Raw genomic sequence first — 23,269 nt, 5'->3', positions numbered from 1 at the left:
AGGAGAGAGAGGAGAGAGAGGAGAGGGAGAGAGAGGGGGGGGGAGAGGAGAGAGGGGAAAGAGAGGGGGCTGAAAGAGGGGAGAGAGAAGAGAGAAGGCACACACTCTCTTATTCATGTTGTTTGTGCACGCAGCACAGCGCGGGCGGGCGTGCGGTGTACTTGTGTGTTGCAGATGAGCATTTGACCGGCATTTACAGGTGATCATAGGCGAAATAGAGTAGAGAAACATTAAGACTTTGGTACATTTCGTGTTTATTTACCATTATTTTTTTTATTGAGACGTTCCAAGTGCCTGTGTTCGGAACCGCGCGTTTGAACTCAAGCGGCGAGTCAAGTTGATAATGCAATTGGAATCAGGCCTGCTATAGCAGACACACATACACACACGCCTGCCTGCACATACGCACGCGGGCAGCCACGCCGCCTGCACGCTTGCACGTATATATATATATATATATATATATACAGTATTAGTGACACGCGGTTAGACTGATTTCGCAAGTAGTCGCACCAAACAAAAACAGCCGCAGGACCTTTATAACTCCGTCTGTCCCACAGGCACTTGGAACGCTTCAATAGTAAAATGATGGTAAATAAACACGAAATGTATTTACTACCAAAGTCTTAATGTTTCTTTACTCTCTTTCGCTTATTGTTGCCGATAACTTGCTGTAAATGCCGTTCATATGCTCCTCTGCAACACATGAGTACACCGCACGCACTTTAAGTATAAAGAGTATAAGAGTATCACTCTATATAAATATATAGTCCGTCGGACCATTGACTTTGAAAATCTGATGGTCCTCCTGATTATTTGATGGCCCTGGACCATCGGACCATCGCTTATTTCGACCCCTGCCCACATGCAGTTCATACGTAGCTACGCTCTGTTGCACAGACTACAGCTATATTACAGACCATGCTCTATACTCCGTATATGTGTGTAATCAGTGGTTGCTGCTGTCTTGCAGCCGAGATCAGCAGGCTATTACCCAGGTACGCCTTGTCTTTTTCCACTGGACAGCTAGTGACTAGTTCGTAAACCCCTCAGCAGCCCTCATTCATCAGGCCTTGTAATTATTGCCAGTAGCAACAACAGTTCCCTGCTATAGGATGCGGATTGTCTGGGCATCTTCTGCTGCCGCCTTCAGCATGTAGCTGCAGAGAGTGATGTCTGCCTCAGCATGGGTGACGACACAGTCCAGCTTGTTGACAAGCTGGATGTTGTGTGGAAGGGAGTAGCCGCATAGGATGTTGTTGAGCAGACTCTTGTTCGTGGCATTGTGAAGAATAGCTTGTCGGCATGGAAGGGGTGTGTTTGGAGTCAGCCGCACTTCCTTGGCTCTTCCTCTTCTCATCTGCTCATGCTCCTTTGCCCTAGGAGCTTCTTGATCATACCTGTCGAACAGGACTATTTTCTTTGAGCCAGGGGGGAAGTGGGCCAGTCGAGCACCAAAGCTTGCAGCCAGATCTCCTGCGGTCCCAGCGACTGGCCACACAACGTGGTACAGCAGCTGACCGGCGTCAACCAACACCACGTCTGGAGCAGGTGGAGTCTTGACAGAAACACCGAGACACTTGACGAGCACGGCCTTGTTGCCCTTCCTCAAACATCCATACTCATCAATCAGGGATGTTGGGACTGGACTCAGTTCAAACTGGAAGATGTTGGATAGATCCACGCTCCGCTGCTGCCCCAAGACCAACAGCCGACTAAACAGTGTCTCGATGTCGTAGATGGCCTTCCCCTTGACAGTGACTGCCTTCTTGAGTGCCTCCATTGATCTGACCATTTTCTTTATGGTTTTGTGGAAGTCACTGCTTAGTGAAGCGGAGAACTGCTTGCTTTGCTCACTCCCGATAGTCAGTGCATCCTGAACATTCACTGTGTCGGGCGCCACTTGGCCATTGCAGATATTATAGAGACCTGGATGCTGCTCGTTGAGGGGGTGAGTGTACTTCTCCAGCTCTGCTGCGATCTTCCTCCGATCGACCTCATCCAGTCTTCTTCTTCCCTCTCCTTCCTCCTTGTGCTTGTTCTTCTCCTCTCCATCCACTCGACCATGTGGCTTCTCCTCATCCCCAGCTTCACTGTACATAATTATCTTCCATGGCGATGTCGAGGTGGGCACACACACACTGAAACTGTTGACCCACACAGCCACTTGCTCGGCGCTCGTCGATATGCCCTTCATACCTCCAGCACCCTTCCCTCGCTTGATATATGTCTGTTCGCCAAACTGATCTGCTGGCACTGAGGTCCCGCCATCAGAATGCCGACAGACATGTGCGCCTGCCAGTAGGTTCTCCCGGGCACGCTGGGGAAGGTGCTCCATCTGTCGCACATACCAGCTCATGATGCAGCGGGCATAATTGTGGTGACCTGCTGCGAAGAAATACGGCAGCATTGCATGAGACAGTGCTGCTGGAGTGAAAGTCACATTCGCCCTCTCCAGCAGGACAGAGCGCCAGCATGTTCGGCTTGTGAGACAGTCCACCCATACTTCCCGGTTAGGTTCTTTGTCTGGCGTTCTCCAGTATCTCAGCTCTTGTGTATGTTTGGACCATTTTGAAGTAGAAACTCTGCAGCAACACGGCGATGATGAGACGGTTGCCGTAGAGCTTTTTCAGTCTTTCCGTGATATGCTGGTCAGCCACCAAACGCTTCGTCATGAGACGTCCGCAGAGCCTTTATCTATGTTTCTTATACAGCGGGGGATCCACTGGAAATCATGAGAGTTGCATCATGCCGGTAAGCTACAAGTTTGTCAGCGCTGAGGGTCTCCATTGACTAGGCATGCGTTCTAATATTAGTTGGAGACAACAGAGAGGTGGGCTGTCGAAAAGTTTTGAGAGTCCTCTCGAGATACCAGGCGTATCAGAACGGTGTCTGGCGGAGCAGGTGGTGAATCGATCATCGGACAAAGCGACCACCAGGTCTTGGGCCTTATGAGCAGAGCGCCACTAGTCGCGTCTTGTCTGAGCATTGAAGCCCGCCACCGAGCAGGTTTGTCACTCTCATAGACTGCGACAGTCAGCTGACGTTCGCTGCCTGACTGAAACTGACTGAGCGGATGAAAGCTGTGACTTTCTGCGGAGAGAGCTTCATTGAAATCAGAGGGGATCAGCTTGAAGGTCCTGTGTAGTCTGGCAGCTGTATAGCTGATTGGCTATGAGTCGCTGAGAGAATGCCTTCGGTTTCTTGACTCAGGATCGTTGAGCTGATTCAACTTAATGTTTCTGTTCTCGAATGAGGCCGCAGATGCTGGTGAACTCATGACCATGGTGTGGGTGTTTTCATCCATGGTGTCTCTAATGTCAAGTCGTAGTGCAGCCTTATATAATATCTATGAACAAGACGATACTTACATTACAGTGTCTTATTGCTTGATCGTCATTTTGACCTTGACATTGACCCCTTCTCGAAAAAGATAAACCCAGAAAGTGCAGTCTCCTCCTCGAAAACCCCCTAAAGAAGAGTATTCAACATACCGCTCTGCGACGCATCGAGACTCCAAACTGTAAATGAGACCAAAATTCCATAAACTGACGACGCGGCCTCCATTGCAATTCAGAACTGAAACGCATAAACAGTTGCATAGACTCGGCTGCGTGCGACCAAGACTAAATCAGCTCTCCCTAACTATATTAAACACTTTTCATGTAAAAATTAGAGTAATAACTTGCAGGGGTCACTCTTGGCAAACTGACATTAGGCCGTCAGTCACAGGCAGCTCGCTCGATTGCGCTGCAACAATCAATATTCACATTTACACTACAGCTGAATACTACAACGGCAACTAGAACAAACTAAAACTACAACTACATGCGTAGCATTCCACGGTGCCCGCAGCTACCATCGTTCGTGTACTCCTCTTTTGCTGCCATTCGTAATAACTTTCAAGTGTGCATATCAATTATAATTTACATTTATTTACTCAAATATCACTCAACAACATCTATTCTATGTATCTCTATTACGCTATACCACGGACAAAGGATTATATAATGCCCACTATAAATCAACTATTCATAAACGAATGCATTCTTTTCTACAATTACTTATATGTCTTATATCACATGACTTTTCAGTTTTTTTCAAAATACACAACTTAAGCTACTGTCACAGGGCTCACAGCAGCATCGCAACGAGCAGCTGTTATACGGCCTACACAGTTAACATGTTTCACCTCCGGAGTATCATCTCTTGATGCCTCAGTCTAGTTTACTTGTATTAATGGTAGGCCTAAACTGTGAATTGACGATCAAACAAGACTCGGGGTGCATATACAATAATAAAACAAACTTCTTCATGTGCACATGGATACATAGAATATTTACTATAGACTGGCTAGGACAGGCATACTCATGAAACATGAACTGCGAGCATATTTAAATTTAGAATACATAGTTTATACATATTATGCAAACTAATCGTGTACTGTCACGTACGTATAGGTGACACACACTTAAGCATAGTCAAATCTACGTCTCTGGAATTCTGGCATCAATCGCATAATTACATATTGATCTCGTGTTCATCATTTTCAGATCTTTGATCTCTCGTTCAGTATTTCTGACAGATCACGTTAAAATCGATAGATCAGTTCGAACACAGGATGACGTCTCAATAAAAAAATAAGTTGGTAATAACCACGAAATACCAAAGTTTAATGGTTTCTCTAACTGTATTTGCGCTTAATCACTTAAATGCGGTCAAATGCTCATCTGGCAACACACAAGTACACCGAACGCCTGCGCGCTGTGCTTGCGTGCCACAAAACAGAATTAAGAGGGGAGAGAGAAGAGGGGCTGAGGGGGAGAGAGGGGAGGAGGTGAGAGAGGAGAGCGGAGAGGGGGGAGCGGCTGAGAAGAAGAGGAGAGACTGGGAGAGGAGATAGCGAGAGAGTGTATGAGAGATGTAGTTCATGCAGAGAGGGAGTATACTCAAACCCGAGCCCTTTACTTTGCGCCCGACCGGATGGCGCGCCTTATAGGAGCGAATTACTGCATCGTTGAATAGTGAGCCGGAATAAGGAGCCCCGGTTAGACCCCATGTAGTGCCGAAACTTCTGCGCATCGTAACACGAAAAAGGAAATTCCTACAACCAGTACACGGAGCAACCGCACTTGGTTTTGAATACAGCAACGTGAACGGTGAGTTCCAACATTCTATCCGTAGCCTATAAGCATCTCAGGTGGCAAGTTGTTTATATTTAGCGTTCTCTTAACTGAATGATGATTATTTCAACTCGCGGGAGAATTGCTAATAGGCTATTTGGATTAATACCGCAGTAGGAGAGCCGTGAGAGATTGCTGCAAGGTTCTTAACTCGCGCTAGACGTTGTTTGGCATTGATATTCCCCTTTTTCTTACAGAATGGGAAGTGCTTTTGCTTGGTTTATTGATAAACAGCTTACGTCTTTAGGTTCATATATGAGTTCTTACATTTCCCGATCAGGTTATTCTAGTTTCCCGGTGACTAAGGCTGAAGTAGTTTAATGCGTTGTGATGCCCGATGACGATGTTATATTTGAACCGTTCCCCCCCCCCACGATCGTGTGGGTTCGCGATTGGGACATGTCCTACAGAGATATGGAGTAGAATGCTTATATCATAAGTATGCTTCTGTGCCTACCGAAGTTGGTTGTAGGAAGGCTGCTTTGGTACAGAATGGATATGTGATGTTACACTTAGCTCCCGTTTTATTGCCCCGTTGGTCAGGAGAATCTCTGGGGTGTTTTCCTTTAGGCAATGTCGACCTTTCCACGACTCATGGACATGTATGCAGCTTTTAAGGTAAACATAAACTTCAATCGCTAGGATCGGTCGCCGTACAATATTCATATTCCTGTGTATGTCTACCATCTTGTGTCTTTTTCAGTCATAACGCCGACTTGGTGAGTCCTTGAATGGTTTTCTTAACGAGGATTCGTGATATCTGGTGGAAACAAGGCAGGTGCAGAGAAGGTCCAAAGCCCGTCACGTAAGGCGGACCGGCTGAGCGGCTTGCGGGGGAATGAAAGAAAGTACCGGATGATATTCGGCCAGGAATGTTCCTCTCCGTGAGCGTGCATGCCTGCAGTCCCCTATGTCCCCCGTTTATTGAGTTAAGCATGATATTATGTTATTATTGGTTTGAAGTGAAGTACTTTTGGTCTTTTTCATTTTTTCATTACTACAATGCTGTTTTGTTCGATTTCGTCACTTCGATCAATGAGTGGCAGCCTGTACGCCGATATCTGCCCGATGGCAGTTCCGTTTGCAAGTTGGGGCTCTGCCAGTACCCGTCTTAATGTTGGTTCCGTGTAATGCCTGTTTAGGAATCTCCCCTGATGATTGAACCCAATTGCCAATTGTTCTGCCAATCAGATATTAGTTCCCCTGGCTTTAGATTTCATAAGCTGCAGACTTTTTTGGAAGTTTTTAAGGTACATATAGTGGGGTTCAGACCATACTGGTTTGGGGTCCTTTCTTTCAGTAGTTTAATGCTAGAAGTCGTAAATCTCCTTAATTTCCATATATTAGTTGTGGCCATCTCTTTAACGTCCCTGCTGTTGTCGCTAAGCGTTTGCGAACGCCTTAGTGTCGTGTCCCATGGCTCAGAGCGTGATCCGTGGTTAGCGGATCCTGAGCTGGGTGGGTTTTCTGTCGGCGATTATATTGTATTATATGTGTTTATTCGCCAACATTACGTATTAATCTGTAAAGTGTGTGTGTTTGCTTCAGTTTTCTATGCATTTTTCTTTTACTAGTGTTTTTTACTGCATTGCAGTTGATTAATTCATATTGGAGTTTTGAGGATGTTTAACTGCGGTTGGTTTGGTGTTTTATCGCGTCTATTTAGTTACGATTTTTGGGTAAATAGTATCGTGATGTATTTTCACCTTCGTTTGGTGCGTTGTTGAGTATTTTTAGTTGATGTTGGTTATATGTCTTGTGTTTGTAATTGGTTTCTTGGAGTTTTTTTTTTCTTTTTGTTAGTATGTTTATTTGTTTATTTTGTATTGTTTGGTTTGTGTGGTTTTGAATTTGGGAGGTAGAGGCCACTTGGCACAGAGACTTCATTGGGTAGTATTATGGTTTGTTTGTTTGCGGTGCGGACGGCCGAGGGTTCGGGGCTTGTGAGTGGCCACGGGGCCGGGAGGGGGGGCAGCACCAGCGCGAGCTAGCGCACGGGGGCTCGGCTGTTGGTGGATCCGTTGTAACTTGTGTGTGTGCAGATACATTGCGGAGTACAGGAGATCATAGAGCGAAAAAGAGTAGAGAACATTAAGCTTTGTAATTTCGTGTTGATGTACCATTATTTTTTTTTATTGAGACGTTCCAAGTCCTGTCTTCGAACGCGCGTTGACTCCAAGCGGCGAGTCCAAGTTGCATAATGCATTGGAATCAGCCTGTATAGCAACACACATACACACACGCCGCCGCACATACGCACGCGGGCAGCCACGCCGCCGGCACGCTTCCGAATATATATATATATATATACGTATATAATTATATATATATATGTGTGTGTGTATGTGTGTGTGTGTGTATGCGTGCGTGCGTGCGTGCGTGCGTGCGTGCGTGTAATGAATAAACGATAACGAGGTAAAGAGGCTACGCGTATACGTCAACACGTAGTGATTCAATCAGATCACAAGAACCTTACAGTAAACGGGAGGGTATAATTGAGAAACAGCTTTGGTGACAGCATTCACATGTACATGAGCGTAGCTAGAAAGTTTTGCCTGGGTTGGCAAATTCGCATGTGGTTTGTTTCCTGAACAATTGGGAGCGACCGTGGCAGTTCGCTATTGACTATGTAATAGTATCTCTATTGGTCTGTGTTTGTGTGTGGCGGGGGGGGGGGTGCAACCTTCTCTCCCCGCTAGCTAGGGCTTTGGTGTACGTTTATTTACGGCCTATATACGGCAGCGATGTACGAGGCTACGTCAAGAAGTGGGGATTCAATGTGATCACGAGGTGGAGCGCTGGTTTCAATAGCCTCACGGTCACGCAACATGCCGGTATATACGTCGTCGTGATGGGAGAGCTTGACACACAGCGGCCGGCAGTGAGGTAAGTATGGTTCATACCGCGTATACTAAGCGTTAGTATTGATATTGTGCGTGTAAGTTCACACATAGTCGTTTGTTCTCACTAATGTCATACATCAAATGCTCCGTATGAATGACGCACGTGTATATGTGACAGTGGACAGGGTACATATGACACGGTTTTTGTGTTTTATTTCTTGTAGATCGTGTGGATTGATACAGTACTGCGGTTAGCGGTGATAATGTCATCTGCGGTTACCTGGTCTATCGTGTGTTGCCTGTTGGTTACGCACGTCGTCCTCACCGCTGGACATTGTAATGGCCATGACGATGATGATCATGACGATGATCATCATGATCATCATGATCATCCAACCTGCGTGTGCAACGTCACTGTAGTAGAGACGCCATGTGATCATTCGTGGGCAAACCACCTGTTTCGTCCACCTATAGGTTAGTATATCGATATACACATACATATTACCAGGAGCGTATAATGACAAAATTTGGCGTATTTGTCATTATGGCGTATTTGTCATTATACGCTCCTGATATTACGATATGGGCGAGGCGAAGTAGTATTCTAATGCAGAGTTACATTATAAGGATGACAGACTTAATACTATTCTTAATTTTTACCATTCTTCTTTGTGCTGTCAGATTTTGGACCTGAATGGGAACTAGTGTTCAAGGCTACTGCGGGCGTTCCCATGAATCTGCATACACTGTGGATGTCGGACAGCGTACTGCACGTAGATGTATCAGAGGCAATGATTCCCACTTCTCACTACCGTATCAACTACAAGTCACACATGGCAAACGACTGGACAAATATAGAGGAGGTGGGTTGTCCAACTTAGTCACTGCATTTTTATGGATGTTTTTTTTTCGATGGAATTTTTCGTGTTATATCTCTCATATATATATATCTATATATCTATATATATATATATGATATATATAGAGATATATATATATATATAATATACAGAGATAGTGATAATTATATATATTTCTTTAGGTAAAACTGGTCTTCCTCAAGAACGATGAAGTGGTGGTGTTCGTAAACTTCAACGGCTGGTGCTATGACAGAGTAGATTGGTTTTCAGAAGGAAACATGATCGACTCTTCATTCTCGGACCTACCAGGCTCTACTTCAATCACCAGTATAGCAGGGTATGTATTTTTGAACATTGGATAATTCGCCATGTGGCTATTTCGATCATTCCAGCTGCTATGCTAACGTTTCATCTTTTTCCATTTTGGTAAGACAACGAGCCAAAATATCGCGTTTGGTTATCGAGGGATTGCTGTAAGGGTGGGGTTGCTATTTTCTACAGGGACTCTGCTTCTAACATGCAGAGACGGTTTTTCATTCATGAAAATTACTACGGCTGCAATAATGACCCTGGATGGATAGTAGTATTGGACAAGATGAGCCCACAGGACGACGACCCATGTGACTGGGGAATTATGCGTCCGTCCGAGAGACCCATGTTCCTGTATTGTCCCGACGGGCAATCGTGTTTAGCAACGAGTAAGTTTGACATACTTTTGCTCTGATTCTTCATTGTTTTTATCCCATATTGCTGATTATAATTATTCATGCGTTCTGTGGTTGCAGCATATACTTCTGCCGACACAGTGCTACTCTTTGTACGGCATGGAATTGGCGCCTCATAATCAATGCAACCACACCAGGAATGTCATGGGTTGCGTTTTTCCATCGTTACAGCGTATACGTCCGCTGATACAATGCTCATCCTTGTACGGCATGGTCTTGGATCCGGACCCTGTCCTGTCTGAGAGCTGTTCCGTCAATGCAGTATATTCTACTACTGAGCGTCACCGCCACGACCATGATTACCATTTTTCACTACAAATACGTCTGCCAAAACCGGCACAAAGTAGTATTGGTGTTAGGCTAATCATCTTAAGGAACGATAGTGGTTTAGTTTTACAAATGTCTGTGCTTAAATGATCCACGGTGTGTGGACCTTGATTGGATCTGAGACAAGGGTCAATTTTTATTTTTTAATATCTTCATGTAATCACGTAACACCTTCAATAATGAATGTGACTTAATTAAAGAAGAATTACGTTATATATTCAAGTCATTATTATTTCTTATTACATCTTGATTGACAACATATTAGCAGAACATGTTATTATGATAATAATAAATATGGTACTATAAAAAACTGTTGCACTTATTTTGTTTGTTGGTATTGTTATCGCCTATAATAAGAAAGCTATCCTGGGAAGCTTCCTTCACAATTCCTTATGGTACAGAAATAAAAAAAAATTACTTTGTATATATTATCACTATATTTAACAATATCAGTAGTGCAGATGGCAATACCACTGCCGATAAAAATTAACCTATAATAAATAACATTTCTATCACGCTCCTACAAGCCCAGTTCCATCTTCACAAATGCCTTCAGGTTTGCGTCGGTCATGTTGTCAACCGCTGCCCTCGTGTGCACTCCACCGTCATTGTAAAATTTGACGAGTTCTGCAGCATATTCGACCCGCACACAGTTTGGGCATCCACTCATGCAGCAGGTGGTGGGTGGCAGGGGTGGCTCAGTACCAAGTGTGCCTATATCTGGAAGGCTCAGCTCATTTGTGTCTGAGACTGACGTACTGCCAGCTCCAAACCCATGGCTGCTGTCTGATTTTGCAGGTGCGGCGAGGTTGTCGTTGGCATGACTAGCAGTGGTATCAGCACCTTCTGAACCTTCTTCCTCGAGTTTAGTGACGTGGTGGCTCTGGATGTTTGTATCGCCAAGTCCCGGCTCATGCCGGCGGGTTTCATGCGAAATTATGGTCCCGGTTAGTCCGCCGGCACCACTGTCTTTTCTCTCGGGTTTGTCTGTAGAGCTACGCCCACGAGTCGGGTACATGGAGAGGGGCTCAGGCAGGTTACATGCTCTCCTTGTAATGTAGTTCTCAACAAGCTCTCGTCCATCTCTCTGAAGAGCGTGCATCATTGCGTGAAATCAGGTTGTTCAGACAGTGCCAGACAGTGATTGCAGCCTCGACGAAGCCGCGCCCCCACAGCGAATATGCCGCCCCCTTATTGTCCACTTAGACAGATAACTTAGACAGGGCTCTGAAAACGAACTCCGCGAAAACGGGGCGTTGGGGTTGGGGTTCCATGTTGTTTTTTAGCATAGCAACTAATCATGATTAGTGGATTTAATCATGCTCCTGAGTAGAATTAAATATTGTGATTAACTTAATCATGATTAACTTTAATTACGCTTCATGAAACAGTCACTTCAACTTAAGTACGAGATGTTAATCATGATTAGTGATTTAATCATGATTAAATACTTAAGTACGCTTCATGAAACCGGCCCCAGGAGGTTAAGTATGATTAGTGATTTAATCATAATTAAAGTTAATCACGCTTCGTGAAACCGGCCCCTGACCTTTACAGCGATTGTCCTGTAATAGCTACGGGACCATTCGTCTACTATTACTACGAGGTTGTTATTATTGTGATTGTCCCGTTGATTGGCTACCGGATCCTTACCTGTTTTCTCCCGGCGTGACCTTGTTCTGTGGCAGCAGCAGCATCACGTCGCTGCCGAAGCCGTCACCCTCCGGGAAGCCAGCATCGAGCGCCGCCAGCCTCGCCTCCGCCGCCGCGATGCTCCACTGCTCCAGCGAAAACTCCTGTAGCGTGTCCAGCGTGCCGCGGTCAATGTAGACACCCGTACCACTGCCATGAATGAATAAATACATAAAATAAATACAAAAAATAAAATGAATGCAATGCTGTCCCAGGCCAACACGAGGCATTGGACTCAGCTAGTGCTAGTGTCAGACTCTAGCCTACACAGAGAAACTATTCGTTGTCGAACTAACACGTGAACGTCTGTTTCATGCTAGCACGAACATGCAGTTAGCAACTAGGTGCCACTAGGCGACAGTCTAGGTTGAAAATACTTTGAACGTAATTCATATGGCTCCCTGTATGTCAAACGTGAGTGGGTGTGTCTCTCACGAGACGATTCGCGTTGCCTACCTGCCAGGAATCGTGAAGTTGCCTCCATTCCAGCCGATCTTGTTACTGCTCATCTGCTGGTCCCTGACGACGAGCTTCCCTTTCTGACTCCTAGCGAAACAGACGCGCGACTCGAGTTAGCACCTTCCAGCCGAAACCATCAGATTCTGGCTGACACACGAAGCCATCGTCCGACTGTCGACGGAGATCTCAACAGATATCATTTCTGTCTAGGCTCATACTCTGTCGTTTCTTTTTAGCACAGAGTTTGAACGTAAAATGCTATTCACTGTGCTATCGTTCAAACACGAACGAAGATCGATACGATGTGAAACAGCTAACACTATTACGACGGCACCGGTCACACGATGCGCTCTCACCTGTTTGAGAAGTTATTGTTGCGTGTGCTCATGTAATGAAAGACTCCCGTCTCGGTGACCTTGCGCGGTCCAAGGTCAAAGTACGTGCCCGCGTCGTCTAGCTCAGACATTTCGCCACCGTACTGATCTGTGGAGACAACAAGGAGGAGAATTATGGGGTTTTCAGAAATGCCAACACATTTTTGAAGCAATCTGTAGTTTCTGGCCATCAAATTAGTAGTTAGAGGGTCACGTAGTGACCCGAGTTTGCTAGGGGGGTCCGGCATGCCCCCCGGAAAAAATTTTGATTTTGAGATGCAATTTCCTGCATTCTGAGGGTCAAAAATGACAATAATTAACAAAAAAAATTTTGGATCACAGTGAAATTCGTAGTTTGATACAAACTGGTCATAGTGGTGCAAAAGGAATAGAAATTCGTATAAAATACGGATAAATCGTAGTGGTTGGCATCTCTGGGTTTTACGCGTGCTCATACATGGTCGTACAGTACGTCAAGAAACGGTTCATGTTGAATTCTCCCAGAGCATATTTGTAGCGTACACAGGTGTAATTAAAGATATTATTACCCATACTAGTACTGTAGAGATTAGGCGAGATTGGATAGTTGTAACAAGTAGAGGTTGCTCTATCATAAAAAGCCATACAATCAGAGGGGGCTCGCAGGTGAAATGGAGAGATAAAGACCCCAAATAGAAGGCATTCTCAGATGTAATGAGGATAGAGCATGCAACAGAGAGATGACACTCTCAAGGAAAACACGGCTGGAGATCACAAATAGAGGGCGCTGCGTGTCTCACGTGTGTCTAGTATTGCGAGCGTCGTCAGGTCCTCCCTCGTGAGCCCCAGCAGAGTCACGTTGCCGAGGCGACGCGGGTAGCTGCGCCCCCAGTGTCCGTACTCGGGGAATCCCTTGTAGGGGGCGCCGCTTCCCTCGACGTAGGCCCGCGTCTCCTGCAGCACTACGTTGGAGCGGTCGGAGCCGGCGCGACCCTGCCCGTCGTTGTTGTCCGGGTTCGTGTTCGAGCCGGTCCACCTACGACGCGGGGAAGGAGAAAGGAAGGTCGTTAGAATTGCGGCAGCGCTGGGGAGCATCCTGATGCAGGGTGCATTGGACGTCGTTTCACCCAGCCACGGTTCACTCAGCTGCGAGATTTTTTGGCACCTAATCGTGGCCCGATGTTCATGCAGGGTAGCTGGTAGGGATGCACATGTAGGTATATTTACTGGTAGTGAGCATGGGGATGCAGGGTAGGTATATTTACTGGTAGTGAGCATGGAGATGCAGGGTAGGTATACTTACTGGTAGTGAGCATGGGGATGCAGGGTAGGTATACTTACTGGTAGTGAGCATGGAGATGCAGGGTAGGTATTTTTACTGGTAGTGAGCATGTCTCCATCCTCCATCCCTCCTCCCCATTCCTCATCCACTCCTTCCTCCATCCCTCCTCCCCATCCCTCATCCACCTCTCCTCCACTCCATCCTCCACCCCTCCTCCCCTTAATCCTTCTCCATAACGCGAAGGGCTAGTCAGCATGTGAGCTTACTCACGCTTAACCTAGCCGACGCCTGGCTGGCGATCAGTGCTTGCTGCTGCACTCTCATTCTGTGTGCTTGGCCAGACGCTATTATCCCCCGAAGATTAGCTAAAATCCCGAATAGCGGACGCTCGACAAATGCGCTTTCCCTTGCCGGAAATCCTGACCTTTTTCAAGGGTGCTGGGATGACAGACAGAACGAGATTTAAGTGGCGCTCCTCTAATCCTGGGAAAGATGGCCGGTCGCTGTCATGGTGGGTGTAGTGGCGGTGGCAGATGGCAGGGAGTGGATACTATCTGCAAGGTAAGGCAGTCACGATATCGCCATGGCAACAAAGCTATAGCAACAACGCCCGGGAAGCGGGGCTCCTGGCAGCGCCGTCTCGCCATCATGGCTTCCATTCCTTTCCTCTCCTTCCTCTCCGGTTACTTGTTAGCCGCTTACGGCTTTAACAGGAAGACCCCCCTCCTCCCCTCGCATGTGACCCGTAAGAAGAAGCAACAGCCACCGACGGGCGAAGGTCCGTGCTTCTACTTCTACTCCTGACCAGCGAAGAGCCGAAGAGAATCTGTGCTTCGCTAGAAGAGGCTGGAGCGGCAGCCGCAACAATTATTCTTTCAGATGAATCTCTAATCCATTGTATCAAGAGCTAATAATTATATTCATGAGCTATAATTAGCTCTTGATTGTATCCTCATCACGGGCTATAGGAAGCCACTACACACCGCGAGTGAATCATCTAATCCACGCATATAATCTCAAACAGTAAACCGAAACCTGATAATGGCTTCATCCACGTAATCACCGACCTTGCCATCCAATGTCTCGTACAGATTAGCGCAAAGTAGGCGAAGGTGGAGGAGAAGGATGAGGAGGCAAAAGCAGGAAATGATGGGGGGAGGTGTGGGGGGAATGTGATAAATTGAAATTGAAGCCATGTCAAGATGCAAGCCAGCTAAACCAACGTGTCGTTTAGCCTCCCAAAAACAACATAATTGCTGCTTGGTCGGATCGTGTATAGGGGGAAACGAAGCCATATTGCTATATTGACACAAGAAAAGCCAAAAAAACAGATAAAAGGCAAAAAAGACCATTACAAAAACCCCCCAAATGCACAGTCTACGTCAGACAATCGAGAGGCAAGCACAAAAGTCAATCTGTTGCGACAGATTTAGAGAGACGAGGAGGAAGAGAGAGAGGGGGGAGGAAGAGAGAGAGGGGGGAGGGAGAGAGGGAGAGAGAGGGAGAAAGAGGGAGAGAAAGGGAGAGAGAGAGTCCCACCCATCCCCCACATGATTTTCCAACCTCTGACCCCCCACATGTGACTTTCTGAACCTCCGCCCGCCCCCGCTAAAGCGTCAGGCGCGTCGGCTTGCCTCGTCAAGCATGCTCACCTGTCTTGGATGCTCACCTGTCTTGGAAGGTTCGTCCGAACTGCGCGGTGTTTATGGCGAGGCGAAGGTCGAGGTTGTATCCGGGGAATATCTCGACGACGGGATTGTTCTTCATGAGGTAGCCACGATCCGCCGCCTCGCTACAGTTCTCAAAGCCGAAGCGCGAGTGAACGTCCACCGACTGTAGATACACACATGAACATAGAAAATATAATAATTAATCAAGAAATGCAACTACCAACTGCATGTCCATCGACTGCACACACTCACACACACTCACGCGTACATGGAGAATATATGATGGACACGCCAATACTGACTGGACATGGAGAGAAAATGTTATCCACCATGAAACACACAGAGAACATATCATGAAACACAACTAGTGACTGGACACGTAAAGAGAAAATGTTATCCACCATGAAACAAAACAAAAACCAACTGGATACGCACGGCGAACTTGCCATAAAACGCAAGTACCGACTCGACAAACGGGGAGAAATCGCCACGAAACAACGCAATCGCCGAGAGAAACCACGATTCAGCTCGAACACTGCCAGGCTCCAGCAGCAGATCTACAGCCTACCTCCGTCATGCACAGGTAACACCGAGCATCAGAACACAGGCTAACGAGCCGTGCGTACCTGACAGGTAACATCAAGCATCCGAACACACAGGTTAACGAGCCGTGCGTACCTGACAGGTGGTCGTCCTGAACTGATTGCCGTTAACGCGAGCCTTCTTCGTTAGCGTGTTCATGCTCGCATTCGTGTTCCACGAGTCGTAGTCGCCCGTCGAGATGTTATACCTGCATGCGAACACGCGATCGTTATCATACAGGTGTAGCATGTACAACACTGAGAGCCTCACTAATGCAGTAGTTAGCGATGTCACTACACAGTGCACACGCCGCACACGAGGTTGTCAAACACTCAACCGACATCCAGATCAGCAGTGCTGCCTAACCTAGATCTATTGACTAGCACTCTATGCCAGCTAACCTAGATCTGTAGGCTAGCTTTCCATTGGCTAGCTCTATATACGCTAGCTAACTCTTTTCGTTTAACAGCATAGTTAGCTCTATGGGCTATCTCTACAATATGCTTGCTCTCTCAGATAACTATAGTTCTACAATAGGCTAGCTCTATCAGACAGCTAGCTCTATGGCTACAGCCTGGTTCTCCGCGCGGTAACCGTGGCGACAGACCTGATACGGAAGCTGCAGTGTTCGTGCAGCATCTCCGGCACCGTCCACTCGTAGCTGTTCGGGTAACCCGTCGCTCCGTTGCCAAGGTGATTGTCGCGCGTGTGTTCTGTCTCTCGGCAGTCCGGCGGCGGCAGGCCGTGCGACGCAAACTCCGTCCACACTCCCACCGTGCCGTTAGGGTCGTTAGCCGGCCAGCGGAAATTCTGGAGAGAGAAAAACGACAGTAGATATCAGAACGACAAGCAACGTCTCTGCCGCGAATAAGAGTAACCTCTTAAGTACTAAGACAGTCTCGGCTGTCAGCAAGTTATTAGTGTTATTAGTGTTATTAGTATACGTGCTTCAACTAGTCAAAAAACAACTTCAGTAAAATAGACAAAAACATTAAAGGGTCAGTAAGAGCGATGAAAAAATGTCCACGATACTCTGACATGCAAGTTTTTTTTTTATGTGTAGACCGATTAGTGTTTATCTCATATATCATTAATTCAGTGCAGGAGAAAACTGTTACAAACTTAGCATACCAATTACTTCCACAACAAGCAAGCGCATTTCAACAATGCTAATTGGGTGTAAAAACTCATTATGCAACTAACGAACCACTTGCTGTGTGAAAATGTAGACTTGCTACAGCAACTGATCACACGACGACTAACAACCGGTCACTCGACGTATCGATGGAAGCGAGAGAAGACCGCGTCGCGGGACACTGACCTCGCAGCCTTCCTGATTGTTGGGAATGATCCCGTGCTTTCCGTGCATCTCGATCTGGAGCACGTCGAGGGGGATGGCGCATGCCCAGCGAGGTTTCACGTTCTCGCTCTCCGCCTGGTAGTACGGACACCTGCTGGCGTTGTTCGTCATCACCACTATGTCCTACGCGAAGCAAACAATATGTCAGACGTGAGATGCGGCGTCAAACGCACTGAATTGTTCGCTTTGAGAAACGTTGCATGTACATTACGTATAGCGTCATTAGAATTCTGTCGCCGATTAAAACCCGATATTAACGTCGTTTCAAATTTCTGTGAATCGAAATACATATGTTTGCATACTCTCCACCAGGTAGGGTGCCAGTATGGGTAGTAGTCCCTCTCTTCGGCGCACTCGTAACCTCTCCTGGTGCCCCCTGGATTCTGTCTGGTTGCTTGAGCGCTATTCTTTTTTAATTTCTGCAACACACAGTCATGCAGTTTAGTAGAAGTTGTGTATTTTGGGGGTGGGCAAAAAACAAAACTCGTATTGTGATAATTATAACGTACAGTTTAACATGGGAGTAAGGATTATCAGGGGTGAACGATGATCGAATCCTGTCATTAGTCACCCCTGGGAATATAAATATCGCTGATCAAAACATGCCAACAACTGTGTTTCATCAGTAACTGCTCGTGGTTACCACAGCCGTGAAATTTCCAAAGTAAACACGCCACAGACACAAGCTCGCTTCTAGGTGTGGACGGCTTAGCATACACTACACACAGGTACACACAGGTATTTACATTTATGGCTGTACAGTAAAACACACAGATTCCTGGCATGTACATAGTGGATTGTGCACACACACGCACACGCACGCACGCACGCACGCACACACACGCACGCACGCACGCACACACACGGACTATAACACGGATGATTCCTCGCACGTGCGGGTTGTACGGACGAGTAACCGTAGAGCTCGCACCGCGGACGACCAGTACCTGGTCAGCAGTGTAGAGGCGGCGGTTGCGTTTGCGCATCTTGCAGGTGAGGAACTGGTCGTAGCTCTCGTGCATGCCGTAGCGAAAGTCGCGATTACAATCATAGTCACTGCACTGCGTCGGATTCTCCGGGATCGTACTAAAACAAGAGAACATCATTCATGAGCCCCGACCTGTTGGACGGACGAACGCTTACGACAGTATATGTCATCGCAACCCTGCCGTGTGTCTAAGTGTAATTTAGCTCTATCAGTATATCCCTTTTGCTGCCACTACTGGTAGCTATTGTAGCCGTAGCGAAGGTGATACATGGGGCAGAGCTAGGTGTAAAATAGCTTGCTCATCCACTCAACGCCTCAACATTATCAGGGGCTAATAATGACAAATAAAATGATGAAATAATTTGTCATTCTTCACCCCTGACATAACCTAACCTCAAAAGTTAACCTGAACCAGGAAACTACTACTTCACCAGCCTAGCGGCTACCACACGTATTTCCTGGATGCGCGATAAACTACATGCAGGGCTGTAGGTATGGAATCCAGGATCAGAGGCAGGATGTACGATGACTGTCGGATGTTATAACACGTCACAAGGGGTGAGACAGCAGGATAAGCTCAAATAGAATTCCTGAAATAGACTTTCGCAATGCACAACGATGATGACACAGTAACAGCGGAACACATATTAATCGATATCAAAGCGAACTCAAACTCTTGACTTGGTTATTCATTCAAGTATGAAACAAAATGTGACAATCAGCATTAGCAACAGTTAAGTATAGAGCTAACCTAACTGTTAAGTATAGAGCTAACCTAACTGTAGCTAGCAACATTAGACACAGCGTGCAGATAGTCAAGCAAGTTCACAGCCAGTCAAAATTGGTACATACTTTGTAGTAGTTCCGTCTCTAAGGAAGTCATGGCACATGTACTGTATCACTAACTCGCAGTTGTTATGTGGATCACTGCAAGAATGCTGATTGGTCCTAAAAATAAAGAGAGTTCAATATCAATGATTTTACCATAATTTTATATAAACGTGAGCATACGGTACATTGCTATCAACAAAACCTAACAATGCGCTTGTATTATATGTCCACGTTTCTTACCTAGCTGTGATAACATGTGCTACAATCTACTATAACACTGACTGAAGAATGCTCATGAGTCTACGTACCATTCAAGATGTAGTTTAGATCCGGCATAGTAATACACGCTGCCTACATTGTAGCCACCTCGGTCGTTGTTCTGAGAATCATACAGCCTGAGAAATGAGAGCAGTGCGAGTCAAATTAATACTTAAAGTGATTACGTCACGAATTTGTAGCACCAGCAAGTAGTATATTTGTGTGTTATTTGTACAAATAAAATGTATGAAAATACAATTAGTGTTTCTGTTTACTTTTCATGCTTATATACCTTCTTTATATGCCCTAATTTGCGCGTGAAAAAACCGAGAGACGCCAGTATCTGAACAGTACTGGGGAATAGTGTTAGACAACCAGACAACAGAAATAACCAAATTCGTCTAGATTTTTGGCAAATTTAACCAACGTAAAAACATTTTTATCAGTGAGAGTGTGAGGATATATTTAGTAACGTTAGTTCTTACTTTTAATGTAAAAAAATCGCAATTTTTTTTTACAAATTTTACCATGTAGAAAATTCGTGACGTAGTCAATTTAATAATTTCCACACATGGTTTTGATTTTGTCACTTACATGGATTTCATCAAGGAGTTCTAGCAGCGCATGAAACAGGAGACAGTGTCCGAGAATGATGTGACGAACAATAATAAGCAATATCACGTCGACGTAAAATTTAACGTTAGCTTTCCAGTATATCAAATTTTTGTGCCAACCTTATACTGATATATTAACCAAATTATAAACCTTCATTCATCCCTTATATTATTATTATTATTAATATTATTCGGATTGCTCTTACCGATTTGCATTAGCTCTATTTCTGGATGCCTCATCCAGTCTATTGTTACTACCTCTGTGAAAAAAACCACAAGATAACATTACAACATCAGGACAATCGTGATACTGCAAATCATCACAATACTAAACGTGTACCATAAATAACGTAGTGTCTGGATCGATGTATTTCACCAACAAGGACCAAGGCGTGGTCGATCAAACCTACTTCAGCAACACGGCTTGTACAGGATAAGGTTAGGATTGGGGTTAGCTTAGGATTATGATGATGTATATTGTATATATGTACAGTGTATATAATTGCGTCGTAAAATAATCTTAAAGGAATCGTTTACTCTAGGTTCTAGGGTTATTTTCAGTTAATTAGGTTAAAATTACGCTAGCATAAAAAGTTTTCATGGTTCAATCACCATTAGAAATATTATAAAAAATGTTTTAAAACGTAACGACTACAGTTTGATTACAACAACGGTGGCGCCCTCAAAGCACAATGATCTGATAAGTTGGCGCAAAACCACTTTTCAGCCAAGGTACAGACCGAGGGTGTTTTCTATTTATTAATTTAAAGGCAAAAGGATGTAATATCTTATAAACGACAAATAGTGTTCAGTTATATTATGGATAAATTTGTCCTAAATGAACATCGTTCGGTAAATAGCAATTTAGGTATGAATATAGATGCACCTTTGTGATTAGCCCTCGTCTGTAACGTGCAAAATAAATGCAAATACGGCAACTTTTTCAGGTGGCCAGCACGGTCGCGGGTTTCATGACGCCGTTCAAATTTCGGTAGCGTTGATGTGTAATTAATTATAACAATTAAATTAGGTATCTGGTAACAAATACGTGTGGTATAGACGATTTGTTATACAGTAGTAGCACGTTGTATGCAGTAAAAATCCTAGAGTCTACTATCCCTTTAAAGTAAAGTAAAAGTAAGCCCGCTGGGTATTAATGGGATTTATCAGTATTGATATCCCGAACCGTTGGCTAGAGAATCAAATGAGATGGCGGAGTAGGCCTACTCACTCTGCACAACAACAACAATAACAACAACACTACGCCTACGGCACACTCTCGCATACATCAGCAATTTATGCGTAAATGAAACTACGTGACGTCTTTTTGGCCCATGTAGCCTAGTACTAGTAGTGGGTGCAAATCCACTTTAGGCACCGTAGGTAATCAACGAAGTGATGCAGCAGATTCTGTGTATCATCAACTGATGCACAGACTTTCTCTATATCAAGGAATGATGCAAAAACCCTAACCCTAACCCTAACCAGTAACCCAAACCCTGTCCAGTAACCCTAACCCTAACCTTAACACACTTCGTGATACCTAAGATTATACTTTATGACTTAGGGTTAGGGTTAGGGTTTTTGCATCATTCCTTAATGATATACGGAAAGTCTGTGCATCAGTTGATGATACACAGAAATCTGTGCATCACTTCGTAATACCTAAGGTGCCTAAAGTGGATTTGCGCCCTAGTAGTGTAGGCCTACAGCAAAATATTGTATCAGAGAGACTTGGCCTGCAGCCAGCGTAACATATTAATCTAATAATAGATTAGATGTATGAATACAATATAGGAAATTGTCACCGCAACCCGATCCTGTACTGTAATTTGTACTTTGTAGTACTACTAGTAGTAGTACATACTACTAGTCGAGAGTCTAGTCTCTAGACTTTGTTCGCAATTTGCATGCAATGACATACCTAGGGTTGTGAAAATAGACATCAGCAGCAACAACAGCTACAATGCAGTGAAAGATAGCGTCTGTAAAAAGCCTCCTCATTCTCACACGAGTTACACATCAAATCTACATGAACACGGAACTATGTATGGCTATTTCAGGTCAACGTTAGTGATGTCGTTGAGCTGTATGAGTCACATATTATAATCAGGTGCACCCAGGTGTACACGCCCGTACGTGTTATCAACAATACGACTACAGCGCCATCTCGTGGGAATATTGTTTAAAAACAGTACAAGCGAATTAATTTCGGGACATACCGACGAAGGAACAATATCGATAATTAATTTATTAGGGTAAATCAATAAGAGAGAGAAAGAAAGAAAGAAAGAGCAAGAGACCGAAAGGGAGAAAGGGGGAGAGAGGGAGAGGAAGGAGAGAGAGAGAGAGAGAGAAGAGAGAGAAGGGGAGAGGAGAGAGCAGAGAGAGAGAGAGAGAGAGAGAGAGAGAGAGAGAGAAAGAGACCACAAGCAAGAGAAACAGAGAGGGGCAAGCAGGCAGACATCAACCGGACACAGATAGCCCCCCCCCTCCCTATAGAAAGGCAGACACACGAACGGACGACCTGATAGGAAGAGAAGGAGAGAGAAGGGGAGAGGTTGAGACAGAGAAAGATAGCGAATAGATAGATAGAATAGAAGGGCGAGACTTACAAGGAGCGCAAGAGAGCGAGATGAGAGAGGAGAGAGAGAGAGAAGAGAGAGAGAGAGAGAGAGAGAGAAAGAGAGAGAGAGCGCGCGAGAGAGAGAAGAACGAGGGAGGGCGTGGGTTATCTTGGTTGGCAACGGCGACAAGCGACGCGAGCGCCGTTCCCATGCCGACACATATGGTCACTATATACAAAGATGTAGGATCTCTCTCGCTACGTCATTGATTCAATTAACAAATATTCTCCCTATTCTATATCTTTGCATTGACTAATGTGGCCAGATCAATTTACCTGTGGGAGGGCAAGGTGCTTGGATCCATGCCGTGATGGTATGGGTAGATCCCTTACTCCTGTGTGGTGGTCCGGGTGGCGAAATTTTTTTTCCCACTTGAGTTCCGGGCCCACCATAGATAGTGTTTTGTAATATATGGTTCGCATATATATGGTTGGATTATAGTTACAGTCAGTGTTAGGGTTCGGGTTAGGGTTAGGTTTAGGGTTCGGTTTAGGTATAGGTGGTATTCATTTTACATTGTTGCTTCGAGGAAGTCGAGTCAATGGAGTGCGCTGATTGGCTTTGGTCCGGAACTCAAGTGGGGAAAAAAAATTCGCGTCCGGGTGGTGGTGTTGG

General features: G+C 45.4%; 2 protein-coding genes across 2 annotated transcripts in view; one reads left to right on the top strand and one right to left on the bottom strand.

Moving 5' to 3' along the window:
- LOC106806797 (protein DD3-3-like) overlaps nt 1–22,176 on the bottom strand; it is a 26,678-nt gene extending 4,502 nt beyond the window's left edge. Inside the window, exons 1-14 of the mRNA XM_014808878.1 lie at nt 21,952–22,176; nt 20,234–20,287; nt 19,464–19,550; nt 19,177–19,272; nt 18,284–18,422; nt 17,639–17,755; nt 17,298–17,459; nt 16,584–16,786; nt 16,073–16,184; nt 15,394–15,557; nt 13,243–13,478; nt 12,446–12,572; nt 12,087–12,176; nt 11,592–11,780 (exon numbers count right to left, since the gene is read on the bottom strand). Of these exons, the coding sequence (XP_014664364.1) occupies nt 11,592–11,780; nt 12,087–12,176; nt 12,446–12,572; nt 13,243–13,478; nt 15,394–15,557; nt 16,073–16,184; nt 16,584–16,786; nt 17,298–17,459; nt 17,639–17,755; nt 18,284–18,422; nt 19,177–19,272; nt 19,464–19,550; nt 20,234–20,287; nt 21,952–22,031 (1,856 nt within the window). The 5' untranslated portion in view covers nt 22,032–22,176. The remainder of the gene's footprint in view (nt 1–11,591; nt 11,781–12,086; nt 12,177–12,445; nt 12,573–13,242; nt 13,479–15,393; nt 15,558–16,072; nt 16,185–16,583; nt 16,787–17,297; nt 17,460–17,638; nt 17,756–18,283; nt 18,423–19,176; nt 19,273–19,463; nt 19,551–20,233; nt 20,288–21,951) is intronic.
- LOC106806819 lies at nt 7,993–10,248 on the top strand. Its single transcript, XM_014808936.1, has 6 exons — nt 7,993–8,069; nt 8,251–8,500; nt 8,708–8,889; nt 9,069–9,223; nt 9,388–9,584; nt 9,783–10,248. Exons 2-6 carry the CDS (start codon nt 8,290–8,292, stop codon nt 9,851–9,853), a joined length of 816 nt encoding a protein of 271 aa, XP_014664422.1. The 5' UTR covers nt 7,993–8,069; nt 8,251–8,289; the 3' UTR covers nt 9,854–10,248.
- Nucleotides 22,177–23,269: the final 1,093 nt, after the last annotated feature.

Source organism: Priapulus caudatus, unplaced genomic scaffold, assembly GCF_000485595.1.
Source record: "Priapulus caudatus unplaced genomic scaffold, Priapulus_caudatus-5.0.1 Scaffold180, whole genome shotgun sequence".
NCBI classification, from domain to species: Eukaryota; Metazoa; Priapulida; class Priapulimorpha; order Priapulimorphida; family Priapulidae; genus Priapulus; species Priapulus caudatus.
This window is presented reverse-complemented; position numbering and strand designations above follow the sequence as displayed.

Excerpts from the sequence above, each read along its gene's own strand:
- LOC106806819 (XM_014808936.1), top strand. The coding sequence starts at position 8,290 with ATGTCATCTGCGGTTACCTGGTCTATCGTGTGTTGCCTGTTGGTTACG. Across the intron at positions 8,890-9,068 it reads ACTGGACAAATATAGAGGAG|GTAAAACTGGTCTTCCTCAA; the intron begins GTGGGTTGTCCA and ends ATATTTCTTTAG. Across the intron at positions 9,224-9,387 it reads TCAATCACCAGTATAGCAGG|GGACTCTGCTTCTAACATGC; the intron begins GTATGTATTTTT and ends TATTTTCTACAG.